The 18447-nt window shown below is 36.4% G+C and overlaps 1 protein-coding gene across 3 annotated transcripts in view; it reads left to right on the top strand.

Moving 5' to 3' along the window:
- elmod3 (ELMO/CED-12 domain containing 3) overlaps positions 1–18447 on the top strand; it is a 46233-nt gene that overhangs the window by 7371 nt on the left and 20415 nt on the right. For all 3 annotated transcript variants that reach the window (XM_067393986.1, XM_067393987.1, XM_067393985.1), the window contains exons 3-7: positions 6845–6916; positions 7029–7109; positions 7199–7268; positions 7366–7428; positions 18352–18440. In XM_067393986.1, coding sequence (XP_067250087.1) covers positions 6845–6916; positions 7029–7109; positions 7199–7268; positions 7366–7428; positions 18352–18440 — 375 coding nt within the window. The remainder of the gene's footprint in view (positions 1–6844; positions 6917–7028; positions 7110–7198; positions 7269–7365; positions 7429–18351; positions 18441–18447) is intronic.

The following is an 18447-nucleotide window of genomic DNA, read 5'->3' as shown; positions in this document are numbered from 1 at the left end:
GAGCACCCAGTTTAAGTAAATTGTATAATGATAAAGTTACTTATGCATGCTTAAGTTTTTTTATTTTTCTTGCTGACTAAGTTTATGGTCAACGAAATGGCTTTTCTGAGGTATAATGTTACGTGACATTGGTAACACTGACTGAATTGACGTGATACAGATTTCGGTAAGCTACTGTATCTTTCAACATATTTTTTTAATTTTCATTCATGTTTATTTCGTTCTGTACAGTAGAGGAAAGGATGATCGCATTCACTCACAATCCATGACAACAGTTCAAGATGAAAACAGAAAATGACGCAGCTTGTCTTTGATCAACTTTCTTTTCATAGTATAAATAAATGCAAGCCTATGCCTATTTGTTTACCCTGTAAGTTCCTGAATAAAATGTCTTATCATTAAAATATAAAAATTCAAATGACGGGTAATATTGATTATGATGGATTTTTTTTTTTTTAACGATCCTGTCCATCAAAATGAAGGCTAAACGCAAGTCTAACGCAACCTCAAATATATATAAACAAACCCAGCCCCCCCTTCGGACCCCACCACCGCAACACCAGCGGTTGTTGGTGATTTACCACCACGGTAAATTTTGCCACCGTCACAGCCCTACAAACAGTTTACTGATCTATCCTTGAGTAACAACTTTTTAGCACAACCAGTTTTGTATTGTCCCTTTGTATTGACATTTGTTCACATTTGTTCAGTCCGGTGTGAAATGATTCGCACAGACATAAATGAAGTTCGGTAGAGTTGAGCGAGAATTTTCTTCGAAAACAAAATTAATCCACCTCGTCTTCAGCGGCTCAGATTCTGGAGTAAATGGAGAGAGCTATGTGGATTAATCCATCCAGCTACGGAACACCTAAAACGCTAGGGAGACATTCTCGTCAGTGCAGCAATGGCGGTCTGTACAACTCGCTGTGAACTCACTCAGGCCAGTTCTATGTTAAAATGGCAGTGTCTGTTAACATTCGTGGGCGGGGCCTGTGGCTAAAGTGACGTCACATTACCAGGGATCTGGAAAGGCTTGTTCTGAGGCACAGCTTATGATTTATTGGAATTTTAAAAAAGGAGTGGTTGGATTTTTACCATTATAGGGTGGTTGTGTACACACAATGCAGACACACATTTATAGCCAAACACCATGCAAAAGTGAATTTTGCATAGATTTTGCATTTTTTTTTATGTCATTATTTTTCTACGTATGTATTTTCAAACAGCATATTTTTTGTTCTGAATTCTTAGACTGCAAATATTCACTTCTTAAAAATACAGCTTCAAGTTTTCAACATGAATAACAAATTCAAAACACCAAATTCAATATTCTAAAATTCAAAATGCAGAAATTCAGATCGTACTGAAAGTAGGTCAGAGGTCCAACTTCCGGGTTCCACAGGGAAGAGTAGAGGGTCTTGGAAAAGTCGAATGTTGCACTTCGACTGTTGCACCAATTTCAGAACAATAATTCTCAGCATGCCAGACATTTATCTCTGGGGGTCTCTGCTATGCCTATTTGTTATTATAGTATAAAGTATATTTAGTATGGAAGTGATTAGCATGCATAACAGTCACACATAACTAATATATAATTACTATATTTCTGCTGCATTCTGTTATCGAAGTTGGATGTTATGCTATTTCACTCGCTGGCGTTTTCAGCTCAAGAACATCACAAATGATCATTCAGATATGTGTAACATAGCAGGCACGGTTACAAGATTTATTTCTGCTCAATATCATGCAAATTATATGCTTATTAAATTAAATCTGAAGGGATGTGTCTGTAACCTATTAAAAATACCATGTAGCCTGTTCATGGTCACATCGCACTTGCTGCGCTTCTGTAAACGGAGAAAAAAACTAAAGACTAAATTATAGCCTGTAAAAGGAATAGGTCTAAACAAAATGTAGGCTATGTTACTCCAATTAATTAACACATTAACAAAAGAAAAAAAACTGCGTAGTATAGGCTGTGCTGAATTTTGGTTAATTTTTGCGCTCCACAAACCTGTTCACGGTAATGATAAAAAGCGCATCCTGTTTGTTTTTTTTATTTTACAAAAGCACAGTGTTTTATTTTTATTTGTAAGTGTTAACAAATAAACATAAACGCATGCTTTAAAGTTTCCAATGATGATGTGTTATCTGTATGACCATAAATGACAGAGTATTATAGCCTACTGCTGTTTAAGAAAAAATCCAGGTGATCGCGCTGGTGCCTCATGTCTACAGTAAACACAACAGGCTATCAGTTAGATTGTTAAATTGACATCACAGCCTGTTCATCAAAATAAAATGCAATCGACAGAATATAGCCTATAAAAATTACACTGCTCGAGTTCACTGTGGTGTTATGCCAAGCACATTTTTGCTCACATGAAGAATGCTTTTTTACGAGGACTCTGAACAAGAATGAAGTACAATAACTTGTTTACTAAGTAAAAGTTTAGCAACCAAATGTTAGCCTACATCTCGAATAATATGGAAACATTTGGATTAGTGCTGAATGAGAGAAGGCCCAACACCGTTTGTTTCAATTTTTAATAAATTTGTTTTGGCTTTGATCTATGTATGTTGTTTATAATAAATGCCGCTATAGTTAGTGCTTTATCTTAAAATTTTAGCCTATATACATTTTTATAGCCTATTACTGTATCCTATATTTTTTTTCTATATTTACTCATGTTATATATTTATATATAATATATAGTAGGCCTATTACATAGCAAATGGCAACTAAAATAGCCCAAATACATTTTTTTTTTTCATTATACCAAAAGTTAAAGGCCATGTGTTTACACAATGATGAGTAGAGGTTGCAATCAAGAGAACTTTACTCAGTCCATCTTAAATTCTAATTTTTGCCGCCCTCTGAAAATCATATAAAATCATATCTGTTAAATCATATAGCCTACTAGCAAAGTTCAAGTAAATATGCTAGAAAAATTTTACTCTTTCAGTATGTGCATATATCGCGTGGATGGAAAAGAAAATTATGGCATAAAAAAAAAATCAATTTTATTAAATATCAAATCAGGATTCAAGTTTAAAAAATTTAAATTCAAATCTATATAAAATGGCACTCAATATTCAATTCTGTTAAATGACACTTGTCAATAATTCGACAAATCAAATTCAGATAATTTTGTCATATTTCTAGCTCCATAGGATTCCACGGAGGGGAAATGCTTAGGGAAGTTTACGAGTGTATGTCGTGAAAGGATGGAGATTTTTTTTTTTTTTTTTTAATAGGTAGATGTTCACTGAACTAGCATTTCGGAATTTCAGTCAACGGCAACAAAAGGCACCGGGATATATTTACTTGCTATTTAAAGTTTCAAACCAGCCTTCGCTCTTTGTGAACAATGGCCAAATGTGCCAAGCTGCTGTTTCAGACATCCCCGCAGTACAAAGATAGAGAGGAGTTTGTACAAGTCAATAAACACATCTTTATATGGTCCAATAAGTAAATTAGTGTTAAAGGTGCTAAAGAGGATGTTTTGTTTTATACATTTTTGCAATATTACTTGAAACTGTCTTTACTAACTGATAAAAAAACTATTTATTAGGTGCACTGAAAGGAATAATATTAATATACATCATCTGTGCATGAGGTAGGGCCTTAAAAACATCAGCCAGTCGTTTATTGATTGGCCCTCTGGCTTGTCAATCACTGCCGTGACGTTCCTTGTGAGAGACGTGCGCGGATTGGCCCTCAGGCTTGTCAGTCACTGCCATGACGTTCCTTGTGAGAGACGAGCGCGGCTGCGTGCTCCAGTAACTTTCCACACTCCACAGGCGCCGCATGCAATGTTTTTGTCAGGAGACAGGAGTAACAAATGCAGATTATGAGTTACCTGCGGTGAGTCTGACATAATGAATCCACTAACGCAACACAGCGAATGCCGGTGGTAAACACTTGTGTTCCAATAGGAGTGTTTACGAGTTTTGGGAGGCATTCCTTCGAAGGAGGGGGGTTGTTCTTACGCATGCGCTCATTTCAAAAACTCAGTAACAGTCTTTGGTTTCTCAGTCGACGAAAAGATCCTCTTTAGCACCTTTAATGCAGAGTACTGTGGAATCTAAAGTATTAGCGCGCTTAGGTAGGAGGTGTGATCTCGTTTTTTTTTTGTTTTTTGTCAGCGTCAGCAACTTACTTCATCTTTGCAGCCGACACTGACTCAGAAAGCAGTATAGTTTAAATATGTTTTAAATAGTTTAAAATGTGTTCTTTCCCCCCAACACATTCATAATCATTACTTTTGCAGGTGCTTTGCAGCAAAATTTATGTGTGAGTAGCTATAGATAGTTTATTAAAGGATGGTTTAGTAGGCTATTATTATAGGCTATTAATTTAATATAAACGTGCGACTAAACGATTAATGACCTAAATGAACGACTACTACTAGAAAAATCTTTAGTCGGGGGCAGCTCTTGGGGTGCTATGGGGGTGCTTTGGTCTTTCTTGGGGGTGCTAAAGCACCTGCTAGCCCCTCCCTAACACCGCCCATGCTTCCTCCCAACCATTCTTTCACAATTTGAGCCTGATGAATCTTGACATTGTCAACCTGGAATATGGCCATGATGTGTCTTCCTACATGGTTGTTTAAGAAATGAAAAGCTACACACTCCATCAATTCACCTTTGGCAGTTTGAATGACAGGCGATCTGACCAGTCATGATGCTGAATCCCCCATTTTGTTTGACAAACATACCAGACAGGAGAGTTACTAAATTAACATTGGTGGACTTGAACTTGAAAAATGGTGTGTGTTGATGTCTTTCTTTTCTGCATTTAAAACAACATACCTTCTAATGTTAATTCATGTTTATTACTAGTTGGAATAGATAATCAGTTCATGTGCCACTTGAAATCACTACTGAGTCATTACAGCGATCTGCCACGACAAATTAAAGAGCCACAAAAAAAGACTTGATACCAAAAATAACCTGCATCTTGTCTGTCAGCGCATTGTCAGTGTATTCTTTGCCCCGAAATGTATTTTTCTCTCTGTGAGAATTCGATGTGTGGCGTGAGAGCGCCATGGCTTGTCGGACAAAGCAACAGTAACTAAGGAGGGCAGATCTTTGCGAAGGGTCAATTAGGGTTAGAAGAACTGTTGCCAAACATTATAATAATCACTGCAATAATGATCCGATGATGTATTCTGCCTATTTAAATCCAAACAGGTACCGGGCTGTTTGTATGTGTGTATATGAAGAGTTTGGTTCCAAAACGCTATAACTCCATTTTGATTAATTTGAGTAAAAAGGTGTTTTCTTTACCAAGAAAGTGGCAAGATGAAAACCACTATTTTCTGTTTCAAACTTTCACATAGCATCTTTTGGTTATAAAAACATTAAAAATTCAAATCTACATTTTTATTTTAAAAGGTTTATTATAAAAACTGATTATTTTTCCCCCAAAATGCAGATTTTAAAATTTCAGTTCAAGACAAAATTATCTGTACTAGGGCTGTTATAATATTAGATTATCAATACACAGGGCCAAAAGAATTCACTATAACCATCTTATCACAATATCTATAAAAAAAATATATCAAAAAATAAATAATGCTGTCAGTCAAATTCATCTTTAACTTTATTTTGTTTTTTCTCTTTTTTTGGCCAAGTCATACTTAATTTTAAGTCACACTTAAACTACATGTGTAGTGAGGTGGAGAGAGAGTTTGTAAGCATAACTGTATAAAAAGCGCACATAAACTAAATGTTTATTGGTGCGTCATCCACACTGGGCTGTCTAACACATTGTTTCCCTACCCTGTTCTTGGAGGCACAACAGTACAGTACACACTTTAGTAGAGACTCCAAGACCTGAAATGGATGGGTCTGATAAGAAAGAACTCCTAAATGTGTACTTTTGGTGTGCCTTCAGAAACAGGGTAGGGAAACTTTGGTAATTTTTATAAAATACAAAAAAATCTCCCACATTGGCAAGCTAACGTTTTTTTTTTTTTGGTGCATGTAGGGTGTCTCCTTCGACATGGTTTTGTGCAGCAATATAATCTACACACTGCATTGTCCTCTTTTTATTTATTTTTTATTTTTATTTTTTTCTTTATGATGGGTGACAACCAGATAAATACTGGCTCTGGATTATTTACGATATTATCGTATGTGTAGTATTCACATGAGATCGAGAAATTATATGGTTAAATTGTCAATACCGGTATATTGTGACATCCCTAATCTAAAATGATCGTTTTATACAGTTTATTGCTACTATGGAATTTTTGGAGGAACATCCGAGTCAAAGATCATTAAATGAAACTGAGAACTGAAATAAAACATAGAAGTCCATTGAGTCTGCTAATCCATGAAAAAGCTGAACTATACTGTACTATTCTATACAGATGTCCGGTTAATGCTGCATTTTAAATTTCTTAACAGGTGACATGCAATCATTTACACCTCCTCTCTTTGTTTTACTCTATGAGAAGACAACACAGAGGGAATTTCACAACATGGAAAATACACTGACCAGGGAGAATCGTAATTACATTTGTACAGTGCTCATAATTTAGATTTTATCAGTGCAGCATCAAATGGACTTTGCGATTCTTTTTCAAATTTGGCAGACGTGGTGCATTGTTGTTTTTGAAAATGATAGGGTGATAGAAATTTGAATTGATATTATTGTCAGATTGCAGTTTCAATTGAATATGCTTTAATAGAATTAATTTCAGACATTCTTACATTTTAAATGTAGTTTCATTTCAGACATTTGTGGTAGCTTTTCAGAAACGTATGGGGAAAGGAATAATATTATGAATATAGATTTTTTTTTTTAATATGTATTTTAATTTCTTCCTTTTAGGGCTTGAATGGTTTTCCACAAGAATGTAAACAGACAGAGGATCTAACCAACGGGCACTCCAAATGCACAACTGTGAGAACACATTGCTAAAATTTGTTCAGTGAAATCAGGTCTTGTCACTATCTGCTTGGATCACGATTGCTTTCTGTTGCTGTGTTTTGGATTTTTTTTTTTTTTTTTTTAGATCCTGAATGGATTGACTCCAGGTAATGGCATCAAAGAGAATGGCAACGTGAATGGCAATCCTTATCTCAAAACTGTCCCAGTGAGTATTTCACTTAAACATAGTCACACGATGTTCTTTGTTACTGGCGTGAATAGCGATGGTAATGGTGTGAACTTGTGGTTGCATAGATCTCAGCACTAAAACAGAATGGACTCTTGCAGTCTCTGGCAGCAGGAGGCAATCAGACTAAAACGGAAGGTAAAGACTACATCACTCAGAAACATTGTTACACACAGAATGATGTCAGTAGTTCAACAACAACCTTTACTCTATATGTGTGTGTGATTTTGCCCAGAGGTGAGCTTGGAGGTGGAGCGAGCACAAGAGGAGTGGGATGCCCTGGAGAGCATCCAACCAGGTGAGACCAATTACCTTGTCACCATGGAAACAACATCCTGTCAGCCTGGATACTGAGCACATTACGTCATCATGACTAAGCATACGCCCCTACCCTGGAGAGATGGCATCGCCTCCTTTGCTAAAATAGATACATTACGAAACCTGATCGCTGTCAGATACAATCTGGAGAATTAGCATCTCTTGGTGAGATATGCAGGCAACAAATGGCCATTGATAGACATAGGGGTGGGCGATATAACCAAAATCTTACTTCATTATATGAGAAATTTAAAAAATATTTAACAAATTATCTGTCCCCTGACAGATCTCAGTAAATAAGGTGTCATGAAATATCAGACTTGTGTAGGTTCTGTAAACTGAACCATAAACTGCTCTGAAAAATTTGACCGAGATTCTTTGTTAAGCCAATTTAAAGACTTTTAGCTAAGTTTAAGTGTAGTCTGTATGTTAGGTGGTTCAGAATGAATTAATAATTAAAAAGTTTGATACTTAGAGTTAAAGTATCAAATTAAAGGTAATTAAAGGATAATTTACAGGAAGAAAAAACAAAAACACTTTACAGTAATTGCAGGCAGATGCATGTAGATCAGGCTTGAGTAAATATAATATGTCTGTTCCCAAATCCAGTGGCCTGCCTCAATGTCTAATCCAGACATAGGCATCTTTACAGAGATGGATCCTCATTAGTGACTAATTTGGAGCATTCATCATATACTACTGTTCACAATTTTGGGATCAGCAAAATTTTTTTAAAGAGATTAAAACTTTATTCTGCAAAGATGCATTGTTTAAAAGTAAAGACATTTATAATTAATTAAAATATGTATTTAAATAAATGCTGTTCTTTTGAACTTTCTATTCACTTCTATTTATCATGGTGTCCACAAAAATGAGCACAACTGTTTTCAACATTTATAATAATAATAGATAGTTTTGATCATCAAATCAACATATTAGAATGATTTCTGAAGGATCATGTGACACTGAAGACTAGAGTAATGGCTGCTGAAAATTCAGCTTTGCCATCACAGAAATAAACTACATTTTAAAATATATTAAAATAGAAAACTCTTCTTGGAAATTGTAATGATTTGCTGTATTTTTGATCAAATAAATGCAGCCTTGGTGAGAATAAGAGACTTTCAAAACATAAAAATTCCCTTAATTTTTGAACAGTAATCTAGCAACAAATAGTGGTTATCACAGGAGACTCAACCCACAACCTGCACACATGTGATGCACTAATAACATGGCTCCTATGCGGAAAACTATGGCTAAGATTTTGGTATTTTCCAGGTGGCAGGTTGTATAAACTGCTTAGCATAGTCTTTACCAGTTAGTCATTAGTTTTTTTTCTTTAAGACTGGTCATAATTTTTTTTTTTAAGTAAGTTACATAAAAATGTAGATTAGTCTAATTTGAATCAGAAAAGTAAGACTGCTTACCCCTTGGCTAACTGCTAGTTGTTCAGACAGTTGTTCTTAAGTCATTGTCTTTACATAGAGGCTGTGTTTATGTCACACAGACCAGCAACAGATAAAGGGAGCATGCTATTTAAATCAAACTGTACTTTGCTGTTTGGTGATATGCAAAATCAAACCATGTTTATAGTATCAAAACAGTACTATCAAACCGTTTTAGGTTTTTTCTCATCATATAAGCACATTTTTGATCATTTTTTTACAGATGACTGTATTATTTACTCAATATAATGCTGAAAATAATGTAAAATAATGGGTGAATATTTAATGGGTGAAGACTTGGATGAAGTAATAATTCCTGATAACCCTAGTGAAAATTTGAAATACATTTATTTTGTGCTAGTATACTACAAATACATTTACATATTTATGTGCTAAATAAAAATACCTTGTAATTGTACTTTTGATATACTAAACTTATATACTTAAAGTCTGCTAAATTGGAACATCTAATTTTGTACTTAATGCACTTTAATTGACCCTTTGCTAAGCCACGCCCGAAAACCGCCACAGGCCAGTAGTGGTTTAGCAACCGTAACTAGGCGCGGGAGGTCAAACAAGCTTTCGAGCGAGGGAAACATGCTGAAGCGTTGTGCGTATTGTTGTATTTATTATCCCCCCCAACCTCCAACTAATCATACACACATTTCTACAATCCTTAACTTCATCAGAAGATTTGGTCTTACCAAGGATTGAGAGCATTGTATGACGATCAAAGGTTTCAAGGTGGAGTCCGCACCAGCTCAGTCAGGGTCCGGTGCTCTTGAGGCTCGATGGAGTAAAGTAATTGCAGGTTCAGATAATAGTCTTATGTAAAAAGTAATTTAACTCTGAGTCTTGGTTAGAAAAGTTTACGAATCGCCAAATACAATGGCTTCGGTTTAATAACAAGATACAGAATAAAAATTACAAAGAACATAAAAGCGAGTAAAGTCTTCACCCGAGGTGTGGCAATTTTCTGTTGTACAACTTCCAATATATATGTCTAATCACATCCTCCTTCCTGACAGCACGTCTTAACACATTTTACTAACTTGAACTCAACGACTTTCACACTAAATATTCCTTAAACAGTTCTAGTTCTGCAAAAAGGCATATAGCTTGCATTAAAAATACACATATTGCTTAGCTTGTGCTAAAAGCATACATCTTAGTTGACATTAGTTCCTCTTAATACTTCTCCTTTCAGCACCCAAGACGTATATTGTGGTTAGCTTGCTTCAACACTTCTTGGCCAGTTTCCACTTTGACCTTTTTGGCCTTTACATATAATGGTCAGACTCAACCGGCGCTGAAGCTTTTGTATTCAAAGCTTCAACCTCGTTTGTAATCTGCTCCAAGTCACACATAAAAGTATTCAACATACATGATTGTTTAATAAGCATGATCAACTTCAAATTAATTATCTGCTGGTGTCTCAATAATTTAAGCATTTCTTTGGCCTTCGGATCCATCTTCATCCCTTCCACTCTCGTGGTTCTTCTTCTCTTCCTCATCTTGTTTCTTCTTGATTTCATCTTGTTCTTTTTGCAAAACTTGAGTAATCAAATTGGCCATATCAACTCTAGGTTTCCTCTGATGAATTAGTTCTTTTGATAGGAAATTTTTAGTACAGTTCATACTTATTAGAGCCGTCTCCACAACACCCTCTCCTGGACTGTAGTAAAAATTTCCCCTCGTAAAATCGCCTATAATTGGTAACCTATCCTCTCGACACTTCATCAATTTTTTCACTTGCGGTGTCATGTTCAATATATACATCAAACATGTTCCTCCTGTTTCTAATAAATGTAATTTCGTAATAGTATTTCATTACCCTTACATTGATTGGATCTGGGTTTTTTGGTATTTCATGTACAATGCAGTCCCTGTTCCTATCATCGTCTACAAATTTCCTCAGCACTCCCTTGGAGAACCAGACCCTCTCGACAGATTCAGGAACTGTCTTGGCCCTGTCAAGAAACTGTGTGAGGGTCTCCTAGGTTCTTACACCTGACGTCTCCTGGGTCAGCACTCCAGAAATCTATAGTACAAAAATCCTTGTGAAAACAGGGCAAAGCCATGAACCCCAGAATTCCGAATGTGATTTTGTTTAACAAATTCTTTCCCATTCCATACATCCCATGATTTCATAACCAGGAGTTCAACGGTTTGAAATACATATTCTTTCCTGCCATTCCATGGGCTTGATTTGATATGCTGTCTACCTGGGATGCTCAATTTCAAAAACTATGGAATGAAATATTGTCTACTCTCACTATCCAGGTCTAGTACTGCTTCTGTGAATCCAGCTTTCTTCAGCTCCTCCCTGCCATTTGCCTCAATTTCTATATTTAAGCTACAAAATTCCATAGGGGCACCACATCATTCATAAAATGTACAGCCGTTTCTTTTGGATCATTCACACACTTGGTGCATCGTCTTTCTTCATTAATCACTTTAAAGTACACCTGTTTAATTGATGCCTTGCATCTACAACACAAATCTTTGATTTGACATGCTCTAGCGCTATATTTTTTCATTGTGGTGACATCGTCAAGTTGGATCCATTTTCTTTGTTTTCCTTCCAATTCACAGATCTTTCTTTTCAGGATCTGGAATTTTGGGTAGAAATTTTATTAGAAATGATTTGTTAAATTGTCCCAACATTCCCTCCATCTTCTCTATCCTATGTACTTTATCCCATCTGTTCATTAAAATAGCAATTCTTTTTTTTTTTTTTCATTACTTTTAAGTGGAAATAGCCTTTTAAGTGGAAATAGCCAATTGAAAGCTGTCTTTCCTTGACTTTCTTCTGCCAATGGAATACTCCAGAAACCATTAGCGAGATCGATTTTAGACAACCAATTTTTCTCCTTTCCAATATCGGCACTCGCTTCGCCACAATTAATCAAATATCTAGTATCTGGCATGGTGACTTTGTTCAGGGCCTTGTAAATAGTGACCAGACACCATCTGTGTTTTGGCAATGGCCTGGATTGGTGCGTTGGTCACAGCAGTTTCATTTTTTTTCCAATTTTCTAATAATTCCCTGTTCAGCTAATTCTCGGATGGTCTCACCTATTTCTTTCTCTGCTTTAGTATTGATTTTGTACTGCCACTGGGAATTCCCCCTTTGCATTTTATGTTCATACTTTAATTGAACCTTTCCATAATTGTTTTTACTTTTCGAATAGCTGTCAATATGTTTTCTTAAAATAGTTTCCAGCTCCCCTTTTTGGCTCATGGTAGATTCTTTCACTATTCTTTCTATTTATTTTTCTCTGTCGACCACCCCTAACTTTCCTATTTTCGACAAATCGTTAGGGCAGAGTAGATTCTCACTTCCTAGTATTACTTTTATTTCCTTTTTCTCCCATACCTTTTTGTCCCTAACATGCCCATCAAAGTCTTCGACTGATACCACGTCTAACAGTTGTGATCTCCATTTCTGGTTTAACTTTCGTTCAGGACGGGATGAGGGCCTATTCTCAGTCTCCTGGCAATTATAGGGTTTCTTTTCACGGCCTGACCTTCTAGTTCGATCTCTAGTCTGCCGCTCTGCATCATTCGACTTTTCCCTATCTGCCTGAATCATTTCGGTTTTCCTATCATACAGGATGAGGGCCCTCTCCAGTTCTTCAGGAGCTGTTCCCGGGCCGTATAAGAGGAATTCTTTGGCCCCACATTAGAATGTTTCATTTTACTCCCCGAAAAATATGTTTAAGGTGGCTTTCTACCCCTTTCCGTGCCATTTCCTGGCATGCAGCTAAGGCTCCTACAGTTACCCATTTATCTTCAAACTGTTTTTGCTCCCGTTCTTCCTTGTCTGTGGGGATTAATCCATCAAGGGTTTGTGCAAGCCTACGACCTCCATGTATCCCAAATTCAGCTAATATGTGAGAATCTATAGATTCTTCCGATATTCGTATCTGTTCATCTAACATTTTCCTTCTACATTGGTGATCTTTTAACTTAGCCCATTTTTTTTTTCTTTCTGTTGTCAGTTAATAAATTATGCAGTCATTAGGACTGTTTTGCTTCAATGTGATTATCTAAAGAGGGGTTTGTGATTGAAAGGCAGCAGCTCAAAGCTTTTGGTGATTGTCAGTTCCTCTTTTGAGTTTCCTCTCCATCCCCTTCTCGGGGTTTGTTCCATCACCCAAGCAACTCAGTGTCTCTTGACCACAAACTGTCACTGTAGTGCAGTAAGTGTCAGAGACCCATTGCATCCTAAACAGGACATGCATTTTCTTTTCACTCTTATTTAGAATGTATTTGTCCATTCACATTAGGTTAATAACTTTATTCACCCATATCAATACGGTAAGTTCATCATAATTGAGCCTTTTTCATTGGCCACTTTTATCTTTCTAGGTTGCTGTGATGCTTCTCATATCCTTATATGTTTTCATCACTATTATTTGACAATTTCATTTTATTATTTCTTAATTTGTAATGTCTATTTAACAGATTTATAGTTTACTAATTTAAGCCAATTATGTGTGTAGTTCTACATACTGCTATGCTTCAATTACAAATTTTACTTGTTATCATTGGTTAATCCTAATCATAATTAAGTTTTTCTACTGTAATTGTCTGTTTTGGTTCATCTACTCTCTTTATTTGTTATTATCAATTGCCGTGGTGATTAGCACTAAAATTTAACTGCCCGGCATACCCGCAATAATCTTTGAGGTGGGTGCTATTGTCAGGTCATCAGAAGTGTCTGCTCACACTTTATGATGCCATGTATTGTTATGAGACCAATGCCAACCAACAACACAACCCGAGCGGAGCAGTGCTCCAGCCGTGCTGCAAGTATTGCATTGTGAACTTCAATACAGTCAGTCATGGCAAATAATCCATGACATCCACAAATCAACATAGCCCCTTAACCTCTCAGACAATGCTTAATTACTAGTTGGCTAAGTCATATCATCCAACAATAATTTGATGTAACTGCTTCATATGAGCTGTTCTAGCCCACCAATGTGAATACCCTGACATGACGAATAATAAGGACTTACTATTAAAACTAGCATAGTGAGATTTTTCTGTCATTCAGTTTTAAGTATTCCACTAATCTGAGATTTGTTTATCTCAAAAGGCTTATGCAATTAGGACTAAACGTGCCGACATCTATTAGCAACGTTAATAAGCATATTGAGCCTCTTTCTCAGATTCCAAATGCCCTTGTTTCAGGATGATTAAATTCAGTCCCTTACCGAAATCATCACATGAGCTTTTGGCGGTGTCAAAGTCAGCTGTTGGAGCCGATGGATCAAGAGCACTTTCATTCCCCTCTCTCAGAGGTATGAAACTAGGAGCCACTGAGCCCCTCTCGGATCCCTCTTCGGGATCATCGACTGTTAGTGAGGCCCAACCTCTTGTTGGTATGCCTTTTATCTCTTCCCCAACTTTGTCAATGACCCGCACTTTTAGGCGATCCATTTTTTCCTCCCTCACTGGAGTAAATGAAGGTGGGGACCTCTGCCCCTTCCTTCATTCTAAAATTCACAACTGGAATTTTACACAACAAGGAATATGACTGGACCCACATCTACACTGTGTGGAGTTAGCCTATTCTAGTTTCCCACCTGTGTCCTCAGGTACTAGATCAATGGTAATCATCTGAACTGCCATATCCCCCTATTTTCTACTTTTAGAAACCGGTTTCTTCTCCGACAAAACTTGCCCTCGCGCTTTGCAGTTCCTCTGAACTGACTAACTTTTGCAGTTCCTCTGAACTGACTAACTTTTGCAGCTCCTTCGAACTGACTAACTTTTGCAGCTTCTCCGAACTGACTAACTTTTGCAGTTCCTCCGAACTGACTAACTTTTGCAACTCCTCTGAACTGTTTAATTTTTGCAGCTCATCTGAACTGACTAACTTTTGCAGTTCCTCTGAACTGACTAACTTTTGCAGCTCCTCCGAACTGACTAACTTTTGCAGCTCCTCCGAACTGACTAACTTTTGCAGCTCCTCTGAACTGACTAACTTTTGCAGTTCCTCTGAACTGACTAACTTTTGCAGCTCCTCCGAACTGACTAACTTTTGCAGCTCCTCTGAACTGACTAACTTTTGCAGCTCCTCTGAACTGACTAACTTTTGCAGTTCCTCTGAACTGACTAACTTTTGCAGCTCCTCCGAACTGACTAACTTTTGCAGTTCCTCTGAACTGACTAACTTTTGCAGCTCCTCTGAACTGACTAACTTTTGCAGTTCCTCTGAACTGACTAACTTTTGCAGCTCCTCTGAACTGACTAACTTTTGCAGCTCCTCTGAACTGACTAACTTTTGCAGCTCCTTCGAACTGACTAACTTTTGCAGCTCCTCCGAACTGACTAACTTTTGCAGCTCCTCTGAACTGACTAACTTTTGCAGCTCCTCTGAACTAACTAACTTTTGCAGCTCCTCCGAACTAACTTTTTCCCGGTTCACTGCTGAACAGTCATATTTGGCTGTGGTGTGTGGGCTTTGAATACTTCTCTCTATTATCCCTGAATCCTTACGTCCTATTATTCGAGCCCCACACGATTGGGCGCCATGTTGTATTTATTATCCCCCCCCAACCTCCAACTAACCATACAAAGATTTCTACAATCCTTAACTTCATCAGAAGATTTGGTCTTACCAAGGATTGAGAGCGTTGTATGACGATCAGAGGTTTCAAGGTGGAGTCCGCACCAGCTCAGTCAGGGTCCGGTGCTCTTGAGGATCGATGGAGTAAAATAATTGCAGGTTCAGATAATAGTCTTATGTAAAAAGTAATTTAACTCTGAGTTTTGGTTAGAAAAGTTTACGAATCGCCAAATACAATGGCTTCGGTTTAATAACAAGATACAGAATAAAAATGACAAAGAACATAAAAGCGAGTAAAGTCTTCACCCGAGGTGTGGCAATTTTCTGTTGTACAAATTCCAATATATATAGTCTAATCACATCCTCCTTCCTGACTTAAAAACATCTCCTTGTTTGTCAAAGTACAAGATACAGAGGTCATCTAAAGGTTGCACACGTGCAGCACGTCTTAACACATTTTTCAACCTCGTTTGTAATCTGTTCCAAGTCACACATAAAGTATTCAACATACATGATTGTTTAATAAGCATGATCAACTTGCTGCAACCTGCTGGTGTTTCAGTAATTTAAGCATTTCTTTTGCCTTCGGATCCATCTTCATCCCTTCCACTCTCGTGGTTCTTCTTCTCTTCCTCATCTTGTTTCTTCTTGATTTCATCTTGTTCTTTTTGCAAAACTTGAGTAATCAAATTGATCATATCAACTCTAGGTTTCCCCTGATAAATTAGTTCTTTTGATAGGAAATTTTCAGTACAGTTCATACTTGTTAGAGCCGTCTCCACAACAGTATGGATTGTGTAAATCTGATACCTGGTATCCTAAAAGTTTGGACGGGGTGGGGGATTTTTTCCCTTCCCGAAACCTAAAACCCAAGAGGAGAAATGCTGGTGTTCTGACAATTTGTGCTACCCTGTCAGATTTACAGTAGGTAACGTTAGCAAAATCTGACAGCGAAAAATGCTACCTATCAGATTGTGCTTCCAGTGTGATATTAACGTGGTCTGTGGCTTTATTAACCTCTACACCTACTCCAACCCTTATAATAATTCAAGTACAGTGGTGTTAGCACAATATTATATAGCATTAATCATTAGAACAAGTATAAATCGATAGCGAAAAATGCTACTTATCAGATTGTGCTTAATTAATGTCTACACCTACCCCAACACTAAACCTACCCTTACAATAATGCAAATAAGTTTGTGTTATTTATCATGACAACAATGATATTAAGTAGTAGTAGTAGTAGTAGTAATATTGATGTCCGCACATGCAATAAGCCCGGGTAGGACAATCTGACGGGTAGGTTAGCTAGCTAGCTAACTCAGCACATCATTGCTTGGAAAAATTAGTTTTTTTTGTTCATAATGCATATATTTGAACGTAAAATAAGAGATAAATAGGCAAAATGGAGTAGCCTGGCGCGCTAAAAATATAAGCGGAAGAATGTTATCATTGCAAAGTGGTCAGGCTAATGTCTTGTGTTTATTCCACAAGACTTATGGATAAGCTGTTTGATTTATAATTATTAGTTTATTTTCACAAATTTCACTTAACCTGCTGTGGATGAACAAATCTGTTCCTCAATTTGTGTGTTTCCCATTTGAATGGTCAGCATATGAAGTGGCTGCTGCTTGCGCTGGGAGCTTTAGCTTCAATTTTGATCAAGTTATTTTCTAATCAGTTGCATATTATGTCATGGATATATCCCTTGAATGCATACTGCAGTCCCTTTTGTCTTTCTCTCTCAGATATTTCTCCTGTTCGCCAAAAATGACTAATTATCTCCTTGGAAATGTCTGACACCGGTCCATACATACTGTAAATGACTTGCCAGGCGTGAAAGCTTGACAGGCATAGCAACAGTAGCTAAGGACGACGGGGTTTAGCGAAGGGTCCATTGTGCAGAAGTAGTGCTGAGGTACAGTTAATATACTAATATAGTATACTTTAGGTACACTTTAAATATCTTGCATTTAAAGACTGATAAAAAAGATCATACAATCCTTATTAATAGTGATATATTAAAACACTTTTAGGCATAATATTAAGAAATGTGCATTGTGTTGTGCAATGAAGAAATACTCCAAGTAAAGTTTAATTCTAATTTTATATCAGCAAATTTTAAGTGATGTCAATAAATATGTTAATGGATTTGAAGTATACCTTGTATGAAATAAATGTTTTTAAAATAAATTTTGGTATAGTTTGAATGTTTTTTTTTTTTGTTTGTTTTTTTTTTCTAGTGAAGTTATTTCCTCAGTAAATTTATAGTATTACAAACAAACATTATTATACTGGATAGCGTATCCTAAATATATTTTCAAAATAAATGTAATCAGTGACAATAAAATTTATTTTACACATTTTAAAACTTTTAAGTTTAAAATCTATGTTTACTATGTTAAACTTATAATATGAATTAAAATATTTTAAATGTATGCAATCCTTTAGTTTAGCATTACAGTTTTAATAAAATGCTGCACATTGAACTTGGTTTTAACAATATTCTGGCAATTATTTGGTAACTTAATATTGTAGTCATAATGTAACATACATGTTATCATTAGGATTTTAAAACCATCAGATGTTAAATATGCATGTTAACATTTGGATTTTAAAACCATCAAATGTTAAATATGCTCTGAAAAATCTATAGAGAAGTCTGGAAATTTGAGTGTGGAAAGTATGGAATTTTGAAATGAGAAATGTGTAGGAACTCTGTAATAAGCAAAACTGAATACTTTTTATAATCCACATTTCTCTTGCTTCACCCTCCATATTGGAATTATTTTTTAATGATAGAATATGTTTTATATATTCTGATTTTCAAGACTGAACAATGTTTATAATGCAGGGATTGTATCTTTTATAGTTCTTGCTGAGGATCTCACTCCATCACCACTGATCTCCTTCAATGAGGCTCTGCAGCATTTTCAGACCACTGATCTTGGAGACCTGCTTGTGAGTT

This window comes from Chanodichthys erythropterus, chromosome 9 (assembly GCF_024489055.1).
Source record: "Chanodichthys erythropterus isolate Z2021 chromosome 9, ASM2448905v1, whole genome shotgun sequence".
Taxonomy (NCBI): Eukaryota; Metazoa; Chordata; class Actinopteri; order Cypriniformes; family Xenocyprididae; genus Chanodichthys; species Chanodichthys erythropterus.
Note: the sequence above shows the minus strand (reverse complement) of the source record. Positions and strands in the feature narration are given on the sequence as shown.